The 23,562-nt window shown below is 41.1% G+C and overlaps 1 protein-coding gene across 1 annotated transcript in view; it reads left to right on the forward strand.

The window, feature by feature from the left end:
- Positions 1–23,562, forward strand: part of LOC136358445 (dipeptidyl aminopeptidase-like protein 6) — an 81,434-nt gene that overhangs the window by 36,098 nt on the left and 21,774 nt on the right. Inside the window, exons 6-9 of the mRNA XM_066314353.1 lie at positions 5,552–5,659; positions 6,238–6,329; positions 7,515–7,562; positions 9,502–9,620. Of these exons, the coding sequence (XP_066170450.1) occupies positions 5,552–5,659; positions 6,238–6,329; positions 7,515–7,562; positions 9,502–9,620 (367 nt within the window). The remainder of the gene's footprint in view (positions 1–5,551; positions 5,660–6,237; positions 6,330–7,514; positions 7,563–9,501; positions 9,621–23,562) is intronic.

Here is a 23,562-nt window from a genome sequence, read left to right on the forward strand (position 1 = left end):
TTGTTTTACTACGTCTCCAAAAAGCATATACTTAGTTTGAGACACACACTTAGTTTGATATTAGAGAAGGATGTTCATTACAGCCAAATGAGTCAGACATCTCAGTGCTAAACTGAAGTAACATTTTCTATGGACTTTGGAGACATTTGATAGCATCCTTCAAAAGCTTTTGTAGGAGTCTGAAGAATTATATAGCTCTTTTGCCTCTATTTCTGACAACAAAATTACTTAAAACTCTAGTTTTGACTGAATATGATTACTGGGATAATTGTATTTTCTATATTTGCCATTTATTCGATGACACATTAATCTAGATAACTGGAAAGGTATTTTCATGGCATGTGTGGCTGACAATGAAGATGATGTGAAAATGTTAAATGTTACTTGGGGTCCACTAATCTCTTCAAGAAGGAGATGAACTGCACATCAGGCAGCTGCTGCAGGAGTGTGGCTGGGCTCAGGATGATGACTCCTTGGTTGAGACATTTTAATATAAGTATTTGCAAAGGAGCCAGGTGCCCTGTCCCCTCTAGGACAGTCAGGGTGGTGACAGTGGGGTCACACAGTCAAGGGACCCTGGGCAGGGACCAGCCCACCCCAAAGAGCTCCTTTTGAGAAGTGTCCCAATTTTAAATCAGTGGGACCAAGGAATCCAACTGCTTGTCTCGTTCTTTAAAATACTCCTTCAAAATTCTCCACTTGCATGGTTTGAAAAGAAAAGTTTTACCTTTTTTTCCCCCTGGAATTTTAAGTGCATTTTTGAAAAGGGACAAATAGTCAGCAGCTGGGAGTAGGAGACAAGAAGATTCTCACCAGGGATGTGAGGGGGTCTCCAAAGATCACAGGGTTGACTTTTTTCAGCTGTCTGAAATCCTGAGAGTTCTGAGATAAAGCATTCAAGCCACGAATTTGAATTTTGTTGTAATAGTTTGGTGACTCAGTGGCATTTAAAAGTCTGTATGTGGAAGGTCATAGTAAACAATCTCACGTTTCCTTCTGGGCTTAAGTTCACAAATACACTTTATGCAAATCCGAAACCCTTGGAGGCCTCTCTCCAACACAGGCAAAGAGAAATAATGCAGCCACTCTCTGTGCAGCCAAAAACCAGGATAAACTACTTAAAGTATAGTAAGAAATATACAGTATTTACACAGAATTTGCTAGAAAGTTTCTGTCACTCTTTGCCAGCTGAGATGGCACATGTTCACTAGAATGTCCAGGGACTCTGGAAGTTTATACTTCTCTGGTTTATATACCTGCTTCTGCACCCCTGAGCACAAGAGTCAGGCTGAACTTCACTCATATTTTCACTTAAACTCACAAACTGTTTGAAACACTAATTATAGCTGTAAGCAATTTTGTTTCAATTATTTTGTGAAGAAGCTGTTTTCCAATAGTGGTGGGGATGGTCATATACAGGGCAATGAGTCAGCAAGGGAGAAATCAGACAGTTTCTGAGCACCTGCTGAAGATAAACTTTACTGGCATTTTAATTGGTTTATTTATTTAATTGTGAATATGACCTGAAAAAAAAAATAATTATCAACCAGGGTGCAATTGCAACTCTATCAAAGGCTGCAGTCTTTGACATTGACGTTGGCAGGACCAGGAGATTACCATAAAATTGTTTAGAGCCCTATAACCTCCGAAACTGCCTGTGTGGGCTGGCTGCCCTCCCCTGATAATAGTTTCTTCGAGTTGCATTTTTCTTTCCAGTCCTCCAATTTCCCCAGTGTTTCAGATGACCTCAGTCTGAAGCTAAAAACTCACTCTCTCAAAAGGTGGAGATGCTGAAAATCTGGCACCATTTTTCTTTCACTACTCCTTTGCTTTAATCCTGCATGATAACCCAGTAATGATTCTTACATGTAGTTAGTAGGAGGTATGAAAAGAGATTTTTTTAAATAAAAACAGAGTTCAGAAGAACTTACAAACAGGACCCACTTTTTCACTCTGCAAAGCCCTTTTGCCATTCAATTGCCCCATAACTGACCTAATTGTGGCCTAAAGACAAAAGATGCAGCAGAAATAGGATCTAGCGCTCCATAACTGAAATACCCAAATTCATCTTGCAGATATAAAAAAAAGGCAGCTCCTGGCTACAAACAATCATTATTGGTGCTTAAATGAAGAGTTCTCATTTCACCCAGTAGAGGGGATCTGAGCCCAGAGACATGGGATCCTCTCCAGTTGTTGACCCTGATTTTGGTGCAGCTGTCCTGGCTTCAGAGATGGCCAAAGGTGTGGTGCACCCAGCAACAGATGAGGATGAGGACTGGGGTGAGGATGAAGCTCAGCATCGCCCCAGAGCCTGAGTGTGTCAGGAGATGGAAAAACATCTTCCCCCTGTGCCCTAAAGAGGAGGTGACTGTATTATCCCATTAGATTCAATGCACATTGGGTGTTTTTGTTGGATTTAAACAAAGTGTTCATCAATATGCAAGGGATTAAAAGAATTCATTCTTACAGCAGTCACACCCATCTGTTTATCAGAGCTGTGGGCCTGTGACATGGAAAGTATTTGGGCATTTCACTGAAAGAATAATTGCCAACACAGCAAAATCATTAATTCTGGGATCTGGGCGAAGGTGGATCAGACAGAGAGGGCAGGAGACTGCTGAGGAAGGGAAAATGCAGCAGAGAATCAATTGGAAAGGATTCAGTTATTCAGATTAATTTGTTTCCTTTCTAAAACCTGTGGATGAACCAGAAAATCATAATTCTTATGGAAGTAAAACTCTCAGTCAGTAATAAAACCAATATGCAAAGAATCTGCTTTACCAGTGATTTCTGTAAGGAAATGTGTGGAGTCCAGCCAAGAGCATGTGAGGAGGCCCTGCAGCAGAGCAGGAGCTGGGGGTGTGTTGGCACAGACAAACCAGTTTGGAGCTGCAATGTGTGGTGCTGAAATATGATGATGGGTTGACCCATGTTAACGTGTGGGTGGTTTTGGTGGAGCTGTACTTCTGTGTCCACTAATCTTTCGTAAATTCCAGCTCACCATAAACTGGATAATTTCTCTTTCAAACATTTGTCCCAGTGAATATTTGATCAGGCAAATCCTCAGGGTCAGAGACACTTGTGCACCCCCCACCATCCTGTACACACCTTATCTTCCCTTGTTTTACCAGAGGAGTCTTCCTCAGGTGGCTGCAGACCCAGTGATTCTCCATGATCCCTCTCCAAGCACAATTGAATACATCCTACCTTTTTTTTTTTTTTCAATTGTTATTCTTTGCACCAGGACTTTGTGTTCCTCTCTAGGATCTACAGGAGCTCAGACTGCATTTAGCATTGTCCCCTCACCCATCCTGATTCTGCCAATCTTGGGATAAGCCCCTGATGCTCTCCTTGTTCTCTTCTCCTGACCCTTTGCAGATAACACTGAGTTAAGCTGTGCAGCTCTGAACTCCAGGAGGTTCAGAGCCCTCCAGCAGCCTCCCATTACCTTCTCTTTTCCAATAAAGCTGGAGTATTTGGAGGCATCATTTTCTCATATTTCACTATAATCTACAACATAAAGATTACAGATATTTAGATATACTCATATATTACAGACATACAGATATATTCATATCCTTTAAGATATATTAATGAAACATGAATTTGTTCAATCCCTTTTTGCACCTACTGATACTACCTGTGCCCATAAACAGCCTGTGGCAGAACCTTCCAAACATTCCATACATGCTGCAGAGTAGAAGTATTGTCTTCTATTAGCACTAAACTGATTTTTATCTTCAAGGAGGGCTGTTCTGTTCTATTATTGTGGGATTCAGTCAGCAATAGTTGAAAAAAGGCTCAGACAGCTCATTGTAGCTCCCTAAATTATAAAATCCTGTTCCAAGAGAATTTCAGTCTGTCTCCCCATGTACCACCTGGGTAAGTCGTCATCTCTGCCACAAAGTTCTGACTGCATTCATGTGTTGCCTTTCCAGCCATGGAACATGCAAACACAGTTTTGTATCGTCAGCCCAATGCTAAAACCTCACATCTGTCACCTGTGCCACGAACCTCCTTCCCCTGTAACTCTGAATGAACCTCAAACTCATCAGCACAATGCCTGCTCTGGCTGGCAGAGACACATTGCTGGAATTTATAATGCAGGAGGCACAGACACAGAAATGGAGGGTGAACTCATTGCTACCTACCTCAGGAAAGGAAAACCTGCCTAGCAGAAGGTTTGCCTGAGCTATCACAGTCATTATTCAATGAGGTTTCTGCTGTCATGAAAGACATTTGGAAATAATATAGAGTTTCGTGTTTCAGGTTCCAGAACAATGTCAGAAACAAATGAAACCATTATTTCATAGAGCTGCAACAAGCTGCAAATGGGCACATTTTAAAATACACTGAAAACCTAAGCAGGGGAAAATAAAAGGCAAAAGAACAGTTTGAACACCTAATAGAGCACTGACAAATCTGATAAAGAACAGAAAAGAATTAATCAGTAAAGAACAAAGGAGCAAAGGAACATAGAGTAAGAATAATGTGTTAGCTTATGGGAAATAAAAATGTTTATTCCTTTGCTGTGCCATAAGTCTCCCTGTACAATCAAGTTCCTGCTGGTTCAGTGTGGTGTCTTGGCATGTGCCAAGCAGACAGTCAAGGGGTTTGACTAACCCTGAACTGCAGAGAACCCAGAAGAGGCTGGCAACAATCTCCTTGTTGATTGTGCTGGATAGAGAAAGGTTCACAAAGCGCGGCCAAGGAAGGGCTCACCCAGCCACAGAGAATCCTGATATCACAGGACAGCTTCAGCAGAGGTTCAGCTCATTATTCACTCTAGTTGAGACTTAGAGTTAGCTTCTTGTAGCCAGTCCTGTTAGCACAGTGCTCCTGTGTCCTACCACATGGACAATCCTTCTGTCTTCCCTGGTAATCTGCTCTTCAACCATTTCATGTCATGGAGACTTCTCATGTGCCTCAGGGTTCTGGTCCACAAAAAGAAGACTTCCTTCCAGAACATGTTTGCTTGCCCTGTGTGGTGTTTGATTCTCCTTCCTCTGAGTCTCTTCTATCTCTGGGTGAAAGATCCAGTCACCCAATAAAAGTCAATCACCACGTTCAGCCAGGAGCTCTGTGTCTAAGGGAGTTCTGCAGGAGATCTTCTCCTTCATAAATAATTCAGTGAGACAAGCATTTGTAAGACAGCAGTTAGATGCTGTTCAGTTGTGTTTCCTCCAGGACAGGAACAGAGAGGTTCTTCCAACAGGGTAAATAGGGTTTGTCACTCTGGTTCTCAAGTGCCCTGAACAGTCAGCTGTACGTATGCACTTTGGCTTTGCAAGTGGGAATTGGCTTTTTAGCCAAGGAGCTCAGCTTGCTGCCCGTCCTCCCACAGCTGAAAGGTGTCTGCTTTCCCAAGAGCAAGAAGCAATAACGCTCATAACTTCCCTCAGTTTTCAGTGGGCTCTTCGTTTGGGTCAAGTTGCTGTCAAAGAGCGATTTCTATTTTGCCGTGAGTTGATTTTACAGGGCTGGAGTGCTGAGCAATTCCAAATGTGACCAGTTTACACTAATGCACCCCTCAATTTTGCTGCTTGTACAGAATGAAGAGCCCGTTTTCTCCAGGGACGGTCGGAAGTTTTTCTTTGTCCGGGCCATTCCCCAGGGAGGACGGGGACATTTCTACCACATCGCCATGTCATCATCACAGGTGACTCACTGCTGCTCTTCTGGGTCTCACCTGAGGCAGACAGCAACCAAAAGTGCTGTCTGTGCCTCCAGCAGCCAGATGGGGAGGTGCAGATGTAAAAAAAAAAAAAAAAAGAAAAAGTCTTGTGGATAAAAGAAAACCTCCAACGATGCTTTATTTGGGCATAAGGTAATGTGAATTTCCAAAGGAAATACTTAGAAGGAAAAGGTCAGTCGAGTGTCTCTTTCCAAACATTATTATTGTTATGGTTGGGTTTTCTTAATACCACCTTAGCTGTAGATAAGTAAATCTCTACCCTGCCATAAAGGATTAAATAGAAGCGTGTAGCATGCTGGATTAGAGGAAGGGGTTTGAAGTTTCTCTGTGTTGAATTCACCTCATTATCTTCAGTGGAGTCATGGTTAAGATGATTCTGACTCTCTGTTATTTCTATGCCTGCAGATTCACAGAAATGGCAGGTGTAGTGGTGGAAATTGCAGATGTTTTGGTTTATTTTTTGTGGGCAATGGAGCCAGAAGAGCTCCCTTTTCCAGAAGTTTTAACAACAAAGAAATCTACTTCTCTTTTCTTTCTGGCAGCCCAACAGTAGCAATGACGACTTACAGGCTATTACATCTGGAGATTGGGATGTGACAAAGATCCTGGCATATGATGAAAAGAGGCAGAAAATGTGAGTGAACTTTGGTCTGACATTTCCAGATTTCCTTTGCTCAGCCCTGGGCTCTGGGTCAGTTACAAAGGTGTTGTCTGTGATCTGAAACCTGTGAGCATGAGGAGCTGGGGATAAAAAGCAGGAGAAGCTGTGTTCATTTTGGCTTAACCTCTGACACCATTCCACGTATATTTTGAGTTATTTTGATTAATCTGCACAGTTCAAACCTCTCTTTCTATGACTATTAAATAAATTTGTGCAGAAGAGCGATTTCTCCTCCTGCAACTTCTGGTATTAGCCGCTGTGGGAAAGAAGCCTGTTTTCCTCAACAACTTATTCAGTTTTGGAAAGAATCCTTTGTTGACCAGCAAAAATACCAATGCAGTAAGAAAAAAAAAAAAAAAAAAAAAAAAAAAAAAAAAAAAAAAAAAAAAAAAAAAAAAAAAACCACACCCAAACAGTACTAACTTAAAATTATGAAAGAAAAAAAAAAAAACAAAACCCACAACCAAAAACGCGAAAAACAAACCCACCCTTCTTCACACTTGCTCTTTATGCTTGTAAAATAACTTCTGTAAACATTCACTTTTTCAAACACACTTCAATAAATTACATAAGAAAATATTTAGATAGCTTTCTGGAATCAAATAGCAGATTCTGTTCCAGACAAATTTTCAAGTGGGTACAAGGTTCTCACCTCTCAGTCACTTAAGGTCACTGAACAGTTGAGTAAATAGTCTCTGGAACATAGCAAACTTTGAATAATCATTCAGAGCACAGTGCTTCTTCAAGATTTTGAGTGCTCTCAATTACCAATAACCTCAGAACAATACAAAAACCATAGAAACAGAATCACAGAATGGCTGGAAGAGAAAGATCATCCAGCTCCAGCTCCCTGCCATGAATCTTGAGGTAAAGAGGTGGATGTCATTCACTTAATCACCTGATCCTTTTGGATCCACTGACATGACCAGTGGAGGACCCAAAGTTTTCCATGCTTGTTTTAATTGCAGTGCAGTCTGCAGTGTACTTTCTTGAGCCTCTCAGTGATGTGTCCCTCTCTATCTTTTTCTAATTTAAACTTTTAAATTTTTCTTGCTTCTACAAGGCCATGAAAATGGCAATATGAGTGAAGATGTTGTTGCATGAGACACTTCTAAACACCCTGCTAATGGTGCAATTCACTTTTCTTTTCCCCCTCAGTTATTTCCATAGCACAGAAGATTCACCAAGAAGGAGACATTTATACAGGTATGTGCTTTACCAACTCCATATATAGAATTTTCCCACTTCTTCAATTTTATATGAATGATAAGCAATTGCAGTAGAAGCAGTTTCTTCCATTTTTTTTTCTTTAATTGAAAGATCTTTCAATATGCGACTGGAAAAGACAGAACAGTGTAACCACAGTGAACAAAATACCTGACACTTGGAAATGTTTTACATATAGCAATTTTCTCATATTAATAGAAATTCTGTATTTGTCTCAAGATTGACTGTCAAAACCTTTCCAATAGAGCTGCTTATCCCTTGAGGGAATTCAGAAATACATAAACTAATGGTATAAATCTTCTTTATACTTTCCAATAGGGGTTTTGAGAAATTTGATAATAGCTTACCTCTTCATGAAACTGAAAAGAATTAACAATATTTTTTGTTTACAAACGTTTTTCTGGAGTTCTGAAGATTTAAGCATCATCTGTAATTGTCTGATGAGTAAAAGGCTGGTTTTACAGCAAAGTATAGAGCTACAGATAGTGTTGCTGTGATGAAATATTGCGGAAGCAGATTACAAAGCGGAGGAAACAAACTTTTAAATAAACATTTCGGAATCATTATTTCATTTGTCCCATTTTTCTTCTCAGTCACCCTGCTGCCATCACATCTGCAATGAAGGGCAGAGCTGGTGAAGGCATCAGTGGATAAGGGACAGTCAGGACATTTTCCTTCTCTCACATGGCATCATACCTTTTTTTTTTTTTTTTTTTTTTCCCTCAGTGGGAAGGAAACAAGAGCAAAGTAAATCACCTGTGATTGATTTTTTTTCCTTTTGAGACTTATATGCTTGTTCACTGCACTCCACAGTTTTTTGGGAGTTTATTTCCTTGAAAAAAACTTTTAAAATTATATTAACCCTTCATTTCTGTTGAAATGAGAAGAAAACCTCACTCTAAAAACAGAGTACAGGCACAGTTCAAGAGCTGCTGGCATGAGTGAAAACACCCCTCACTCTTCCTTGTCAGCATCCATCTCACCCTGGTGCCTCATCAGCCTCATCTCCCCACTCAGACAACAGAGAAAGAGCAGATGAAGACTTGTTCAAGGGTTTTTTCCCTCCTTTTTTGTGTTTGATTTAGTAGATTTAATTAGGATTGTGATCAGAGATAAAATCTGAGCCTAAACAAGAGCCCATGATCTACTTACTTCAGTTTCTGTGATCCTAAAAAGGTTGCTCAGCCTCATCCCTTGAAATGGTGGCAAAAAATACTCACCTGCTTTACAGTAATACTGGAAAGATCTCTGGGTTAATATTCTTGAAGTTTCAAAATGCAGTGGGGCAAAACACTATCTGTTAATATTTGCTAATAATCTGTAATTCTTCATCATTCAGTGGGCTCTTGGCAGCAAACTTGTGAGCAAATGGACAGGGCACATTACCTTCAATAACAGATCCCTAAATACAAACTTTCCTTTCTACTTGGGGGTCATAAGAGCAGCTATTCCAACCTGTAAAAAAGGGCTTTGGCCTCTGAGGCTGCAGCTAACAAATCAGACCAGTGATGCAACCAAAAAGAAACTTAGAAAAAGCAATTCCAGCTCTTTATTGTCTGTTACAATATAAATAAGTGTTGAAGTGTTGCTCCTTTGTTTCATGCCTTCATCCACCAAATGATGACTTCCTCTTGTGGGATTGCAACCATCATTTTCTTTTAAAAACTGTACCTTCCTTCATAACCACCTGACCTTGCAAAATGACATCAGTATCCATTTATATATTCTCTATCCAAGCAGGAGGGAGAAAAAAAAATCCATTACTGCTATTTAAACTCAACCAAATGGAAATACTTTGTCTCTTACTAATGTTGGACACATTAGATTTATATTCCTGTTCTAAAGAAAGGTTCAAGTAATGTTGCTTTCAAATAACATTTGCTCAGTGACCTTCATGGAATTGTATTAACTTTTTCAGTGCAAGCACAAATGGGAACTTCAACAGGAGGTGCCTGTCCTGTGATCTGATTGAAAACTGTACTTACTTCAGTGCATCCTTCAGCCACAATCTGGAATATTTCCTGCTGACATGTGAAGGTATGTGCTGGGTTCTCTTGCTGCAGCTGTTGTGCCTCAGGGGCAGGATTTAGAGGCAGCACTGACACCTTCAGACGTCCTGTCTACCTGTGGTCAGCTTTGAAAGACTGGCCATGGATATCTGGGTCACATTGCTTTTAAAGCTTTACTCTGGGCGTTTTTCTTTTCTTTTGTATTTTTACTTGTAGCTGGAAAGTTTACAAATGTTTACAACCTTTTTCTGCACAGAAGGTAGAGGTAGATTCCTCCAGCCACCTCAAGCATCCTTAAAGGAAAACAACAGCAAAGGCTGGAGGATATAAAACATCAGAAAGTGTATGAGAGAGAAGCCAGCAAGGTGGGGCTGGCTGTGGGTGACAGGGACTAAGTTCCAGATACATCAACCAATACTGTGAACAGAGGGATTTAATGTAGGCTACAATGAGAAGACAATTTGCCAGGAAAAGGCAGCTTATAGAAATGAGCCTGGTGGACAGTGTGAGTACAGAATACCTGATGCTTCCCTGATCTTTCATCATAGATCTGCCTTCACTTGGCATAATCTGCAGGTCCAACAGGGATGTCCTGTTTGGGAAATGCCTGAGAGTATCCAGGACACTAAGGATGCATTTCAGGAGAAGAGTCATTGAAGTTTTCTCCAGCTTTGTTAAATGCAGAACTCCACAAAACTTAATCCTATATCATTTAATTCTGCTTAATTATCCAAAATTGCACACAAAATGCATGCACAGCAGTCATCTGCTCCCAGGACTGAAGGTACTCCAATGGCTGCATGTTCTCTGAAAAAAGGCTTGAAAAGCATCAAGCAAATAAGAAATTCCTTATTTTCAACAGCTCGGGAGAGAAGTGAGGAGGTTTTGAAGGGATATTAGGAAGGAATTCTTTACTTCGAGTGTGATGATGCCCTAGAACAGATTATTCAGAAAAGTTACGGATGCCCCATCCCTGGAAGTGTTCAAGGCTGGGTTGGATGGGGCTCTGAGCAATCTGGGATAGTGGTGCCCATGGCAGGGGGACATCAGGAGTCTCTGTGGTGATGCAGGAGCTGTCCCTTCTCTGCCAAGAATCCACTGCTGCCACTGTTTGTGGTGAACACCAAAGGTAAAGAAGGAATATTTGAGATGGTAAAATGAGAAATAATCAAGATGAAGTGGAGAAGTAGAATGGTAGAATGGTTAACATAGTAAAATACCTGGACTGGGACAATTGTAAAAACATGTTTTTCCCCTGGAAGGGAATGATAAGTTGCATGTCAGAGGCATTTAGAGGTATTAAAAAAAAATCTGGCAACACAGTACAGAAAAATAGCATTAACAGGGCAATACACTAATTCATTTAATGGACTAATTAACTTAATGGACTTACCTGTAGATCTGAATTTATAGTTATGGCAGACATTTGCAGAGAAGTGTCATTTTTCAATAAACATTCAGTTCTGTAGTAAATATTATATTCACAAAATTCCACCCTTTAAAAGAAAAACTTTGTTTATTTTTCTTCCTGTTTTCATTCCAAGAACAGCTGTCAGGAGCTACCAGAGACAGTGTCCATTTCCTTTGCACCAAGATAATTGTTTTACTGTAGTTAGAAGTATTTGTGAATAACGGGATTAAGGTTTCTAAAGGGCCTTATCAACAGTTATGAGGTGATTTGGTTTTGATTACATTATACCTCATCCACAAAAACCTGCAGTGATACCTGAAGAGATTAATGAGTTTTATTAGTGTGTACATTAATCCAGTACACAAGATAATGATTTTGCATAATAAACTATGGCCCTGATTCTCAGCTGCTGTAAACAATAACTCAATTATTGGGTCATTAGGGTTAGATATATTTACATCTGCTGAATATATCTTTGTCTGAATTTTCATTATTCAGGATTAAATCCTCAAATCTCACTGTAGCACAAATACAGCACAGCTTCATCTGTGGAGCTCGTCTCAGTGTCTCCATTCAGACACCTTAAAAAAATATGCATACATGAAAAAATACAGAAATCTTGATAAAATTTCCATTTTAAGGGATTTTATAAAAATATCAGTCCATTGCATATGGTGGAGTTATTCTTTATTTACATGACCAAAAGTGAGAGGTCTTTTTGCTATTTGAAACCCATTTGCTTTTAAACAGTTTGCAGGAGCCCTGTTTCTTTTTGGCGTTTTTCAGGTAGGATCCATCTAATTTCACATGTGTGCTGTGGATGCACCTGCAGCAGGGACAGATCCCTTTGGCTCCTGTTGCAGCTGGTGGAAGCCAGCTCAGTGGAAACCTCTGTTCTAGATGAAGTACAGATTTCTGGATAAAAATATCATCCTGGCAGATTTTGGTCTTATAAACAGGTGTTGTGGTTTCATGGAGAATCACCTGGATCCACTGACAGGACAATTCCTTTTCCACAGCTCCCCAGACTCTGAGCCACAGCTTGGCCATGCCTCAGTTCCTCAGAGTGATGGGTTATTGCTCACAAGCATTCATACTTCAGTACAGTTTAGAGTAACAGAAAATCTTATTTATTTTCATATGCATGAATAAAACATAAAAAAGAAAAGCTCCTTGAATGAGGATATATCAAGGGACCCTGCAGATCCTGTAGCTGATCAGGCAGACAGAGCAAGTCCACCAGGGTGGACAAGAGTTTGTCTTACAATCTCTGCTCCCCATGGGCTTCTGCCAGGAGCTCCCATTTCTGCTTCCCCCTAAAAAACCCCCACAGCTGGAGCTGATGTTCAAGGCCAGACAGTGGCAGACAGTACCTGTGACTGTTTAGTGCTTTCTTCTCCATAATATGTCTAAACTGCATAAATTTGTATCTAAATATGTATAAAATACATAAATCTCCATAATATGTATAAAATGCATCAATATGTATAAAAGCACCCAGAGCTCTTGCTGTCTACTCTGTGACTGCAACATGAAAATATGTGTTCACAGTGATCATTGGTGTACCCTATGGCAGCCCCATACGTATCTTTGGAGGTAGCTAAATTAAATTATTTTGCTGTAATCAAGCCTATAATAGCTTAAAAAAGTGTATTTTCTCAGCTGTCCACAGGAAAAATTCATGGGCAAATATTTATGGCTTGGAAACAATTTCTGTACTGACAGAGAATAACCTCCGCCATACCTCAATTTCACTCTGTCTCCTCCTTTGTGACCTTCTGTTGCAAATTTCATTGAGTTCAGAGCCACAGACATGACTGTGGCTCAGCTGAACTTCTCTACAATGGATGGCCAGGTTTGTAAGATTTGAGCAATCAATCAGTGCTTATAAAATACTCCATAATACTTAAAGATTAGGCAAGGGCAAGGGCAAATATCTATCCTAAAAGCAAACCAGAAAACCAAGAAAGGACTGGCATCGCTCATTTGATCCCAAAGGTCAAGAGCTGAAAGTTTTCTACTCTCTTTTTTGGTACTTTAATGGCAACATATAATTTCCTTAAAAGATTTTTTGCTGTCCTGCAGAATACATTTAACAGCATTGCTACCTGGCACGGGCTGAAGTGAGAGCAGCATGCTGTAATAGAAGGTAACCTCTCTTGAAAGAGTGCAGTGTAATGCTTACTGTCAGGAGGCAACATTTATTGCAATCAGTCAGTCCCAGAAGGCTAGTTACCTTATTTTTCATCTAATTTTATATGCTCATGATTGAATTACTGTAGCAGGATCTAAGGAGACACGATGCTTTGCAGGCTGCTGTTAGATTATCTCCTCTAGACATGGTTGAAAAAGCAATATCTGCTTGACCAAGGTCACTCCTACTGTCATTTCGCCATAAAATATGGATTTACACTTCTGCCTCTTCTCATAAACCAGCACAGGCACCTGCACTGATCCCCTCTAAGATAAACAGAAATAAAACCGGGATGGAAGTGGTTTGCTGTTTTATACATAAATTTAATTGAGGATGGATTTTGCTCCATCTGAAATGGGATGTAAATTTCAATTTCATTGAGAAAGAGATAGGAAATTGCAAATTTTGGCTACGGGAAGCAATTTATTCCTGTTCCTTGAGTGGGACTCAGACATAGTCTGCAAGGCTGAATGACACGAGCCAATAAAGCACTAAAGCCCATTTTTAGGTGATAGCTTCTTCTCTGAGGGATGAAACCCTATCAATTACTACCCCTGTAGTCGACTGTGCAGTGCTTTAATATTCCCTCAGTACATAGGTACATTTTGTCCTCAGTGACTCCTTCTCTCTCCCCAGTGTAACCCACCAGCACCATTAAAACACAACTCCTAATGAGGTTGTTCATGGACAAAGCAGGGGAAGCAGCCCTCTCTGTCACAGGATAATTGGTACCCTGACACTCAGGTGCTTTGGCTGCAGTGTCTTCACTCTCATTAAAAAAACTGTGAAATCACAGGGAGTTTCAGCTGGACTCACAGAACTGGCAAATGTTTTCTGGAGTTTGAGTCCCTGATGTTGCAGACTGTGGCATTGTAGCATCCTTTACATAAGTTGCCCTTTCTCCATCAACTCACGTCATCCATGAGCTCATCCTGGCCCTAGGAGGTGTGATTTTCCCAAAAAAGGGTTAATGCCTTCTGTCTCTGGGGCAAGAGGAATAGAGGGGAAGACTCTGGTCTGAGCATCGATCTCTGCAATTAATAAATTACATTTACTACACAATGAAAGCGATGGCAGTGTTGTTCATGGGATACCTACCACCCTGCTAATTAAAGTTCTCCATAATCATTGATTAATCAAGAAGGGATTAACCATATTTTAGGGATGTCACAAAGAAAATTGGAGGGGAGAGGACTGTGACAAGGGCAGAGGGAAGATTTGTCTCATGGTTGATAGAGAAGTGCCTCGGCCACTACACTGTGCGTTATTCTTCAGTCAGTGACCAGTTAGGCCAGAAACAGCTTTCACTTTGAGGAGGGACAGCAGTGTAACTGAACAGGGTTCTTCTATAGCCCTTCCTCCTCTTCCAGATACAGTAAGATTTTTTGTTCCAAAATGCCATGTTTATCCTGTCTCTTTGAAGATTATCTCTGCTGGAAGCTGTGGCTGTGGCTGACTGGTAGCTTTTACTGTCAGCCTTGTGCAGGCCAAATGACCTTAAAGCTGTCTCTCTTTTTGGAAAAATGAGAACAGATTCTTGTAAGAAAAAGGTTAAATTATTGTCCCCTGATTTGGCTCCTCTCTGGCACTGTCCTCTCTGGCACTGTAGTTCTCAGTAGCTCAGCCTAGATGCTGTAGATCAGTAATGACAGGTAACAGAAATGAAATCATTTCTGCCTTTCCTAGCAGGCAACTCTGCAGCTGTGGAGCAAAATGTTTTGTTGTAACTGAGCTCTGCTTGATAAAATATCTAAAGAACAGGTACAAAAGGAATTTATCTGGGTGTATCTGCTTTTCCCTATGTGTGTCCTCTGAGCCAGTGATGACAACTCTGTAGCTGCACTTCTAGGCCTGGGAAATCCTTAAAAATAGGATTTATTGCTTTATTGCTCCTACGTCCTGCCAGATAAAATCGTGTTTCAATCCCATTCACAGATAACAAGTGGTACAAAAGCACTGATTAGAAAAAACTTTCCCATTTAAGGATCTCCTTTGAGAGTGATTCGTACTAATGAAGGAGCAGCACGACCAAATCAGCGATGATCTGAGTCAGATTTCTCATGCCATTGGACATTCATTCATCCTGTCTGTGGTTTTATGAGTTTTAAAGACAAGTGCTGCAAGTTGTTTCTTTATGGAGGCAGCAGGTAGCTATAAACTTCTCAGCTCCTTAAACTCTTCCTTGAGAATTTAATTATCTTCTTTCCTCCCTCTTGGTGAAACTTGGAAACACCATCTGGAGATGGGAACACTTGGGAGCATCATTTGCTGCTTTCACTTAATAGCTTTATGCTGAGCCTAGAAAAGTCCTTTTGTTGTTTCACATTTGTTTTATTTTCCAGAATTTTGCTGAGGTCAGTAAATTTTTTCACTCCCAGGTTTCATCAAATGATCTGGCTCTGCTTTGTGGCAGATTTATTTTATCATTTTAACATCATAGAGCCCAGTGCATGATTTAACAAGGTTCAGGCTTCCACTGTGGGGAGGTCTAAATCCCTGGTTTGGAATCCTTTTAGGTACCCAGGTTGTTCTGCCCACTGGACACAACTCAGGCTCCTGCTCACACAGAACCAGAAGTCTGAAATGTTTGGTGCTTCTGGAGTTTACCACAGGCATTTTTAGTGAAATTTTTAGTGTGGGTGAGTCTAAGTCATGAAAGCCCTTGAGGGAAATCCGTGTTTTATGAGGAAGGCTGTTTTAGGAGAAACATTTGTGCTTGTTGGGACCAGGATCCAAACCCAGGCTCGTGTCCTGCTCAGTGTCACCTCTCCAAGCCCAGTCAGGGACTGCTCACTTGCATTTCTCCTGCTTTCTTTTAATAACTTGGGAAGGCCATGTTACTAAAAATCACAGACCAGCACTCCTGGGCAAGAGAATTTTTAATAGAAGTGGTCAGAAAAGTGGGAAAATTGGGTCATTAGTGCTGCCTCATGTGCTGCACATCCCATGAACAGTGTGAGATAAGCTCAGCCAGCAGCTGGGTGGGTGGGAAAAAACCTTTGAAGCACCAACTTCCAGCATCCAGCACTGCTGGCATAGCTCAGCTCAAGGTTTAAATCCCAGGATTTTTATTTTTTTTCTTAATGACAGCAAATATAAAATTCTGAGCAATGTGTCTAGTACTGTGGCGATATTTTGTGTCATTACTGCATAAAAGTGTTGAACTTTTTTGAGGAGATACAGATTTTGGAAAATCTCCTAGTATTTTATTCTCTCATGGGATTACCAGCTGATTTAGACAGACATGAATGTGTGCCATAGAAAAGCTAAATTAAAATCAATAGATCACATGGATTTGTTGACTAATTTCACTATCAAAGTAATATTTTGCTTTGTCTTGCCCATCTACTTATGGATTCTACTTCTGTTTCACTTGCACTTCTTGTAAGTGGTTTTGAGGATTTTTTTTTCCATGAAAATCGCTTAAAATATCACACTTGTGAAAATTTTGAATGTAACATTCATCAAAAAAACAGGGGTTCTACTCATAAAGACTTACTTTGTGACTAAAAGTGTCTGAATCCTTTCTAGCTCAGGACAGAAGATCATGACATTTGTCTTTCACTGAATGAATCAAATCACATTTTTCTTCCATCAAAACCAGGGGGCCATGTCACAAAGATATTTTTGGCAGCAATTTTTACATTTATGGTGGCTCCTTCAACAGAAAGAGCTTAATATTATTAAATATCTCAGGAAAATCCTGTATTGATATTTATCAGGATAGAGGAGGAGGGAGTAGAAGTTTTATTGTTGGCAAAATAAATACTGCACCAAGTTTTTAATTTGAATTAAGGAGAGGTCTGAAAATCCTTTTGAGGCTTTCTCCAGATAATTTTCATGCTCTTGCCCAGTGGGGAGCAAGCAGAGGTGCAGCAAAAATTTGTGGCTTGCCTATGGACACATCTGCAGCCAAGTATCATGACCCCCATTTCCTTCCTCATATTGCAAGACAGTACTCCAAGGAAAAGCAGCTCTGACTCCTGGAACAGACCAGAAATATGACTCCTTCTGCAGCCTGTCTCCATCGTGGATAGTGGATAATTAACCCTCTTCAGGATTTTTGCAATAATGTACACATCAGGGACGTGTCTGCCCAGCTCCTGCAATAAGAGCTCGGTTCATGCCTTCAGGCAGGAGAATAATGAACCTCTTTCTACATCTTCCTCAGTTCCTTCATTTAATCAGACCTTTTAACCTGTGCCATTTGGGCCAGACCTGCCATCCCAGGACACCAATGGAAAACCTGGTGATGAGAATATTTTTGCTAACCGTGGACAAGCAGATGTAAATCAATGATTCACAAAGCACAAGTTCATAAAACAGCGTTTTAAACCTCTCTACGTTGCCCATGTATTGCCTTAAATATTGCATAGAAATGTTGCATGTCACAGTCTCATCAATAACATTCCTGGAACCAGATTGTAATTAGCAGTTGTTATGCTCAGGTAAACATCAATGCAAGCCATAATGGAAGGATACAGCTTAGCTCTTCCCTGACTATTTATGAACTGTAAAACAGCTCCACATTTAGGCAAACAGAACTGTAAAAAAGCAGGTGGATTGTTTTCTTTGTTCCCCTTTGCATTACAAAATAATCATGGGTTTTGTACAGAACTGTTGGATTCTCTAAATCTTGAGTTGATGTGGATACTTATCATACATATACTTACAAACAGGTGGTTTCTACAATAGTTGCTTTAATTTGTTGACTTGTGACAGAGGGTCACACCTGCAGCTGCTGTTAGGAGCACGAAAGGACGACGCAGGCCAGCAGGAGGTCAAGGAGGAAAGCTTCTACTTTATTTTTCTGATTCCATATATATACAAATTTACAGACAGGCCAAGATTGGCTACACAGGTAGCCACCTCTTTGACCTCGTTGGTGACCATCACCATCAATCATCATTCTCCTCCTAGAGAGGAAGAATGTAAACAATTCTAATAATATACATAGTTTACTTGAAGCTGCGTGAGAACAAAATGCAAAAAGTGAAAAACAGGCAAACTTGAGGCAACATTGACCCACACCCAAACATGAAGAATTCAAGGACACATTTGGTAATAGTACCCTGAGAAGTCCTAACCAGCTGCCAAATGCTGGTTAGGACACACGGATTTGGATTTTTTCTGCTGTCACAAGGTCCTTTAGAGAACTCAAGCAGGTCTTGTGATTCCAGCTTCCCAGAGGTGTTATAAAAATGAAGTCCATTGCTGGCTGCAATGCTCAGATGTGCAGTGACGACAAGGGGCAGAGAGGCTCCTAGACGGATAAATTTCCAGAATGGTTTTGAAAGCTTCGGTGCATCTTCAGTCTGTTCACTGCAGAGAAACCTTCCCAGCACAGAAACCCAGGCATTAGCATGCAGGGGAGCAGTCCTGTGACACAACCAGCATGTCAAGTGATTAAATGGTGCTGGAGTGAGGAGCTAACAAGGCATGGCCGCAGACGGCTCAGCTCCGCGCCGTGCCTCAACAGCAATCCAAAAACGAGCCTGTAATTACACCACGGCCCTTAATAAGTGCAGGGCCAGTCCTTCCAGGTGCTGGATGCTCCCAACTCCCTCCAGCTGCAGCTGGAGGCCCCCCAGCAGCAGAGGAGCCCTGGGTGTGCTGCAGGATGGGGCTCCAGCAAGCCCAGCCTGGAGTGTCCCCACAGCATCACTCGGTGCCTTCAGAAACAGGCACCTCTTGGCATCCCAAAGCAGGGCTTGAGGTTTGAGTTATAGCAGCATTAAATCAGCTGTGAAAAATGTAACAACACATTTTGGCTTAAAGCCTCTCATCGTGTGTCGTTATGTGTTTCCACAGCACTGTGAATGTGTCAGGATCTGGGAGATCCAGTGCAGCTGCAAGGGGAAATATCTTCCTGTGTCTTTTTCTTTTTTTTTTTTTTTTTTTTTTTTTTCTTTTTTCACTTTGGGGATCCTCAGACGTGTGTGTGTGCTACTTGCTTCTTGTGGGTGATATGGAACTACTGAGCTTCTTAGAAGGGTTTGGACATAGAAATAATTTGCTTCTCAAATGCTACTGGGGTAATAAATATTTCATTAGGAGAGTTTTCTGTCCATAATGTCCAAATTAAAATAATAGAAACTCGTGCTTTTGAGATATGAAGAAGCTGAATGTCATATTTCACCTCCCCAAGTAACCATTCCATGGTGACTTGGAGCATCTCTGGCAGATAACCAGGGTAAACTTGTGGTTGTGGCTACAAATTTCTCACTGCAGGGCCGGAAAACAATATTAAATGCACAGGGAAGAAAAACCCTCATTTAATCCCTACTTAAACTTAGTTAGGTAGAAAGTCTGCTGCCTGGCAAGATTTCTGAAGCATATGGATTTAGTGTCAGCTAAAAATGTCATAAAACTGCCCATCATGGTAAAGGCAAAGCATCTTAGAAAGGCTCACTTCCTACTGGAATTCAAGGAAATGCTTTCCTAAGTGCAGCTGGTCCTGCTAAGAGGGCCAGAGCTTGGCGGGTGACCTTTGGCAAATATCATGATAAATTAAGTTGTTGAGCTCTAAAGAGACTTAATTGAATGCTGAAATAACTATTAGCACTGAAAATGGGGTTTATTAACCAAGTCAGGAGCCTATGGATATAAAAGTGCAGTAGGCACACCTCAGTTTAAACAAATGGCAAATGCTGATACCTGGATTTTATTACTGGGATATGCTCCAGCTGGAGGCTACAGCTCCATGTGGCCTTGCCAGAAGCTCTGGAGACCTCAGGCAAGGCTGAGAACTCCCTTTAAATACCTTCTTTACTGCTGACACCATAAGCAGTGACTGCCAGGTGGTGACTGGGAAGAGGAAACTCAGAGGAAGGTTTTTTCTCCTGCTGTCCCAACAGGTTGTGCCTCCCTGGTCCCCATCTCTGAAATGCAATAAGCCCTTTTTAAGCTCCTTATTGTATTTTTCCTCAGTACATCTCAGAGGAACACAACACTGCCTGTCCATGAGGACAGGAAGACCAAGTCAGTGCAGATCCATCCTCTGTCCACTTCAGAGGCTTTTTCACCAATCTGCTGCCTGTGCCACAAACAGGCTCACTCTGAGCTGGGCACAGGAACTGAACTGAATGAAAATTAAATAGAACTTTTTTTTCCCCTGCTGCGATCAGAAATTCTAGAAGCTGATCTGCTGCTTTACTGGATGATTTTACAAACATTTCTGACCTTACAAGGGAGTGGCAGATGCTGGCATGGGACCAAGAGGTGGGGATGGGAACAGACAATTCTAAATTCAATGTTGTAAGGAATCTCAGTGAGGATTTCATCATCATCAAAACATAGAATACCCTGAGCTGGAAGGAACTCACTAGGATCATCAGTCAACCCCTGTCCCTGCACAGGACCAGTCCAAGCATCATTTGGAAGTTTTTTACGGGCTACCTAATGACTATAGCCTATTACTGCTGCACTCCAGAGTAGAATGGTATCTATATTCTATATCACTCAAAAATAAAATATGGTTTTCATCAGTTCACCCAGATGGAATGCAGGTTCTTTAAATCCCACCAAGTGCTATAATATACTTCAATCCACATTTTTGCTACTTAGTTCTTGATGTGCAGATCTTGGGGATTTGGGTTTTCTGAACCCTCTGAGCTGTCCTTGGCTGGGTTCTGGGTCTGCAGCAAGGGGCAGAAAGCCAATATTGGCAATTATTGGCAATCCCAACATTTGGCAGTGCGTGCTCTGGGGGTCTGAACATGAGGGTGTCTGTCTAGGTAGAGCAGGGCAGGCAACTCCCAAGAGGTTCTCTCCTCGTGTGTGACCACACAAGCCAGGTGTCCTGGCCAAAACACCCACAATACCTGTCTAACACCCACAATACCTGTCTAACACCCACAATACCTGTCTAACAAAGCCCAGGATGCATCAGAAACACGGAGATCATGTTCAAGCACAGCTGAGCATCCTGCCCTGTGCTCAGGGCCAGCAGGAGCCAGGCGTGCCGCAGCCGTGTGCCTGCAGGTTCCCACCCAGCGGGATGCTAAACGGGCACAGCAGTGTGCTGGGGCCTGGGAGGCATTCCCGGGGCTTGCTCACATCCCAGGTCACTGGGTGAGTGTTATCTGTCGTGACCAGAATGGTTTCCCACACGAGGGTGATTACCACAGCCCGGGGTTTCTGTATACGCGGTAGCGGGAGGTTGTAATTAGCGCTTCCAGGCAAACTGTGACCTTTTGGAACTTTTCCTGAGGCTTATGAAGCCTAAATTAGATTCTGCTGTTTGAAAGCATGCACTGGACTTAATCTCTGGGCCTTATTTATATTATAATTGCCAGATAATTCACATTTGCATTCACTTGACTCCTTTTCTTACTTAACAGCCGAGGTTGGCTCTGGCTCCTCACGTCCTTTGTGCGCAGTTCATGGGTCACGAATTCCCTGGGTGAAGGCAGGGTGGGGGATGCTCATTCCTGCTCCCTCACATGCTGTACGATGGCAAAACAGCAGGCTGGCATGAAAACCCCCTTTTGCACAAGCAGAGGGTACCACCAGAGCTTTTTCTGCAGGAAAGGAGAGGATGGTATTCTTGGTTTGGAAGTTGGGTGAGAACTTATTTTCTATCTCCTGATAACAGCACAGTTATCACTGTAGCTTGAGTTATCGTTATAGTTTGAGTTATTGTTATGGTTTGAGACGAATTAAAATGGCTTTAGTTATTTCTATAGCCTGAGATTAATTAAAACTATGACTTTTGTGGATATTCCAGAACATTTTTTTCTTCCTTTAAGCAGATCTCTCATTTATGTTATAAATTATTTCACTCTATTCTTATACATCTTTAATGTGTTGAAAACTCCCCATAAATACTCAGTGACATAAAAACAGGTTAAAAACAAACAAACAAACAAACAAAAAAACTAATATGCATGAATATTCAACAATAAAATTAATAGAAAATGTCACATTTTCAATGCCTGAAAAAATTTTGTGGAATTAAAGCGAAACTCCTCTCCCCTTTGAAATGGCCCCATTCTGCAAAGCATGTGTTCTTTGCTTTAACATGTTTTTGATCCTGTTTTCATTTTGATTCTTGTAAATATGAGCTGCCTGGCATTGCCCAGAGGAAGGTGATCTATCATCTGCTTCCAGCCAGGGTTCTTGTCACTTGGTCGTTCCGTACATATCAAATTTTATCTGAGCTCCACTCGCAGGAGATAAATGCCCATGACAACAAGCTTCCTCTGATGCTTCAAATAATGAAGCTTCACAAATGAGGCAGAAGCCTCCTGCATGTCCAGGGTGCATGTGCATTATTTCCAGCTGTATGAGCAACCTTGGATGAACTCATTATTCTGCGGTGGGTAGTACAGATATTACCATCCTGCAAGATTTAAAGCTTCCTCTGAGGGAAACTGCTCCTTTCACCTTGTTTGCCAGCTGGACCAGCTGTAAGGTTTATTGCTGGCTTTTGTTTCCCGTTTGCATGGTACTTGTTAAGCCCTTTATTAATGCAGTCAGTACATTAAGGGTATATTAAAACCTGAGAACTCATGAGAGGAAAACGGCTTAATAACCAGACAATGTGAAGCAATGGTATTTATGGGTTGGTGGTGGTTTTTTTAAAGTTAATATCCAGCACCGGTTATTACTTAATTAGCTAGGAAATCATTGTTCTGTTGTAAGAGAATTTTACTTATGGAAAAGAATAAATTAGGATTATCCAAATCAATTTGTAGTAAGTTTTTAATGAAATAAACAGAAAATATGAAATGGGATTTTATTCAGTCTGGTAATGAGGTGTAAATGGCACTGAGAGAGAGTATTTTCTTCTGTGCTGCAGTTCTAAGGAATTATCCTTTTTTCCTTGAATATTATAGAATCATGGAATGGTTTGGATTGGAAGGGACCAGCATGTACCAATCAAATAAAAAATTTATACTTTAAAAGTAGGAACAAATATTAACTTTTGGATTCATCTCTTTCCAGAGTTTGCAGAAAGCCTGGATTAAAACTGAACTGAAAGAGGTTAAACTGAGGTATTCAAATAGAACAGAACCTGGAAGAAAGGGGGAGTTGAGCATGTTCAGATTCCATAGATTGGACCAGAATACTAGAACAAAATACTTTTTGGGCTTTTGGGAAGTCAGTTACCCCCATGTGAGCTGGAGTTTTTTCCTTCTGCCTCTGGTACTTGCACCTCCAGGGGTGCACTCTCAGGTCCATGTGCTCTGGAAATAAATTCTCCTAATCCACCTTTTCACAGCTGATCTCAGCACTGCAGTGGTTATATCCCTGCTCCATGCGCTGGAGTTTGTATGTTTTCCACGTTCCTCTGTTGATCCATCCACGTGCATTATTGCATTATGCTCTTTAAAACCTTAGCCAAAGCCCCATGAAAGGGAG

This window comes from Sylvia atricapilla, chromosome 1 (assembly GCF_009819655.1).
Source record: "Sylvia atricapilla isolate bSylAtr1 chromosome 1, bSylAtr1.pri, whole genome shotgun sequence".
NCBI lineage: Eukaryota > Metazoa > Chordata > Aves > Passeriformes > Sylviidae > Sylvia > Sylvia atricapilla.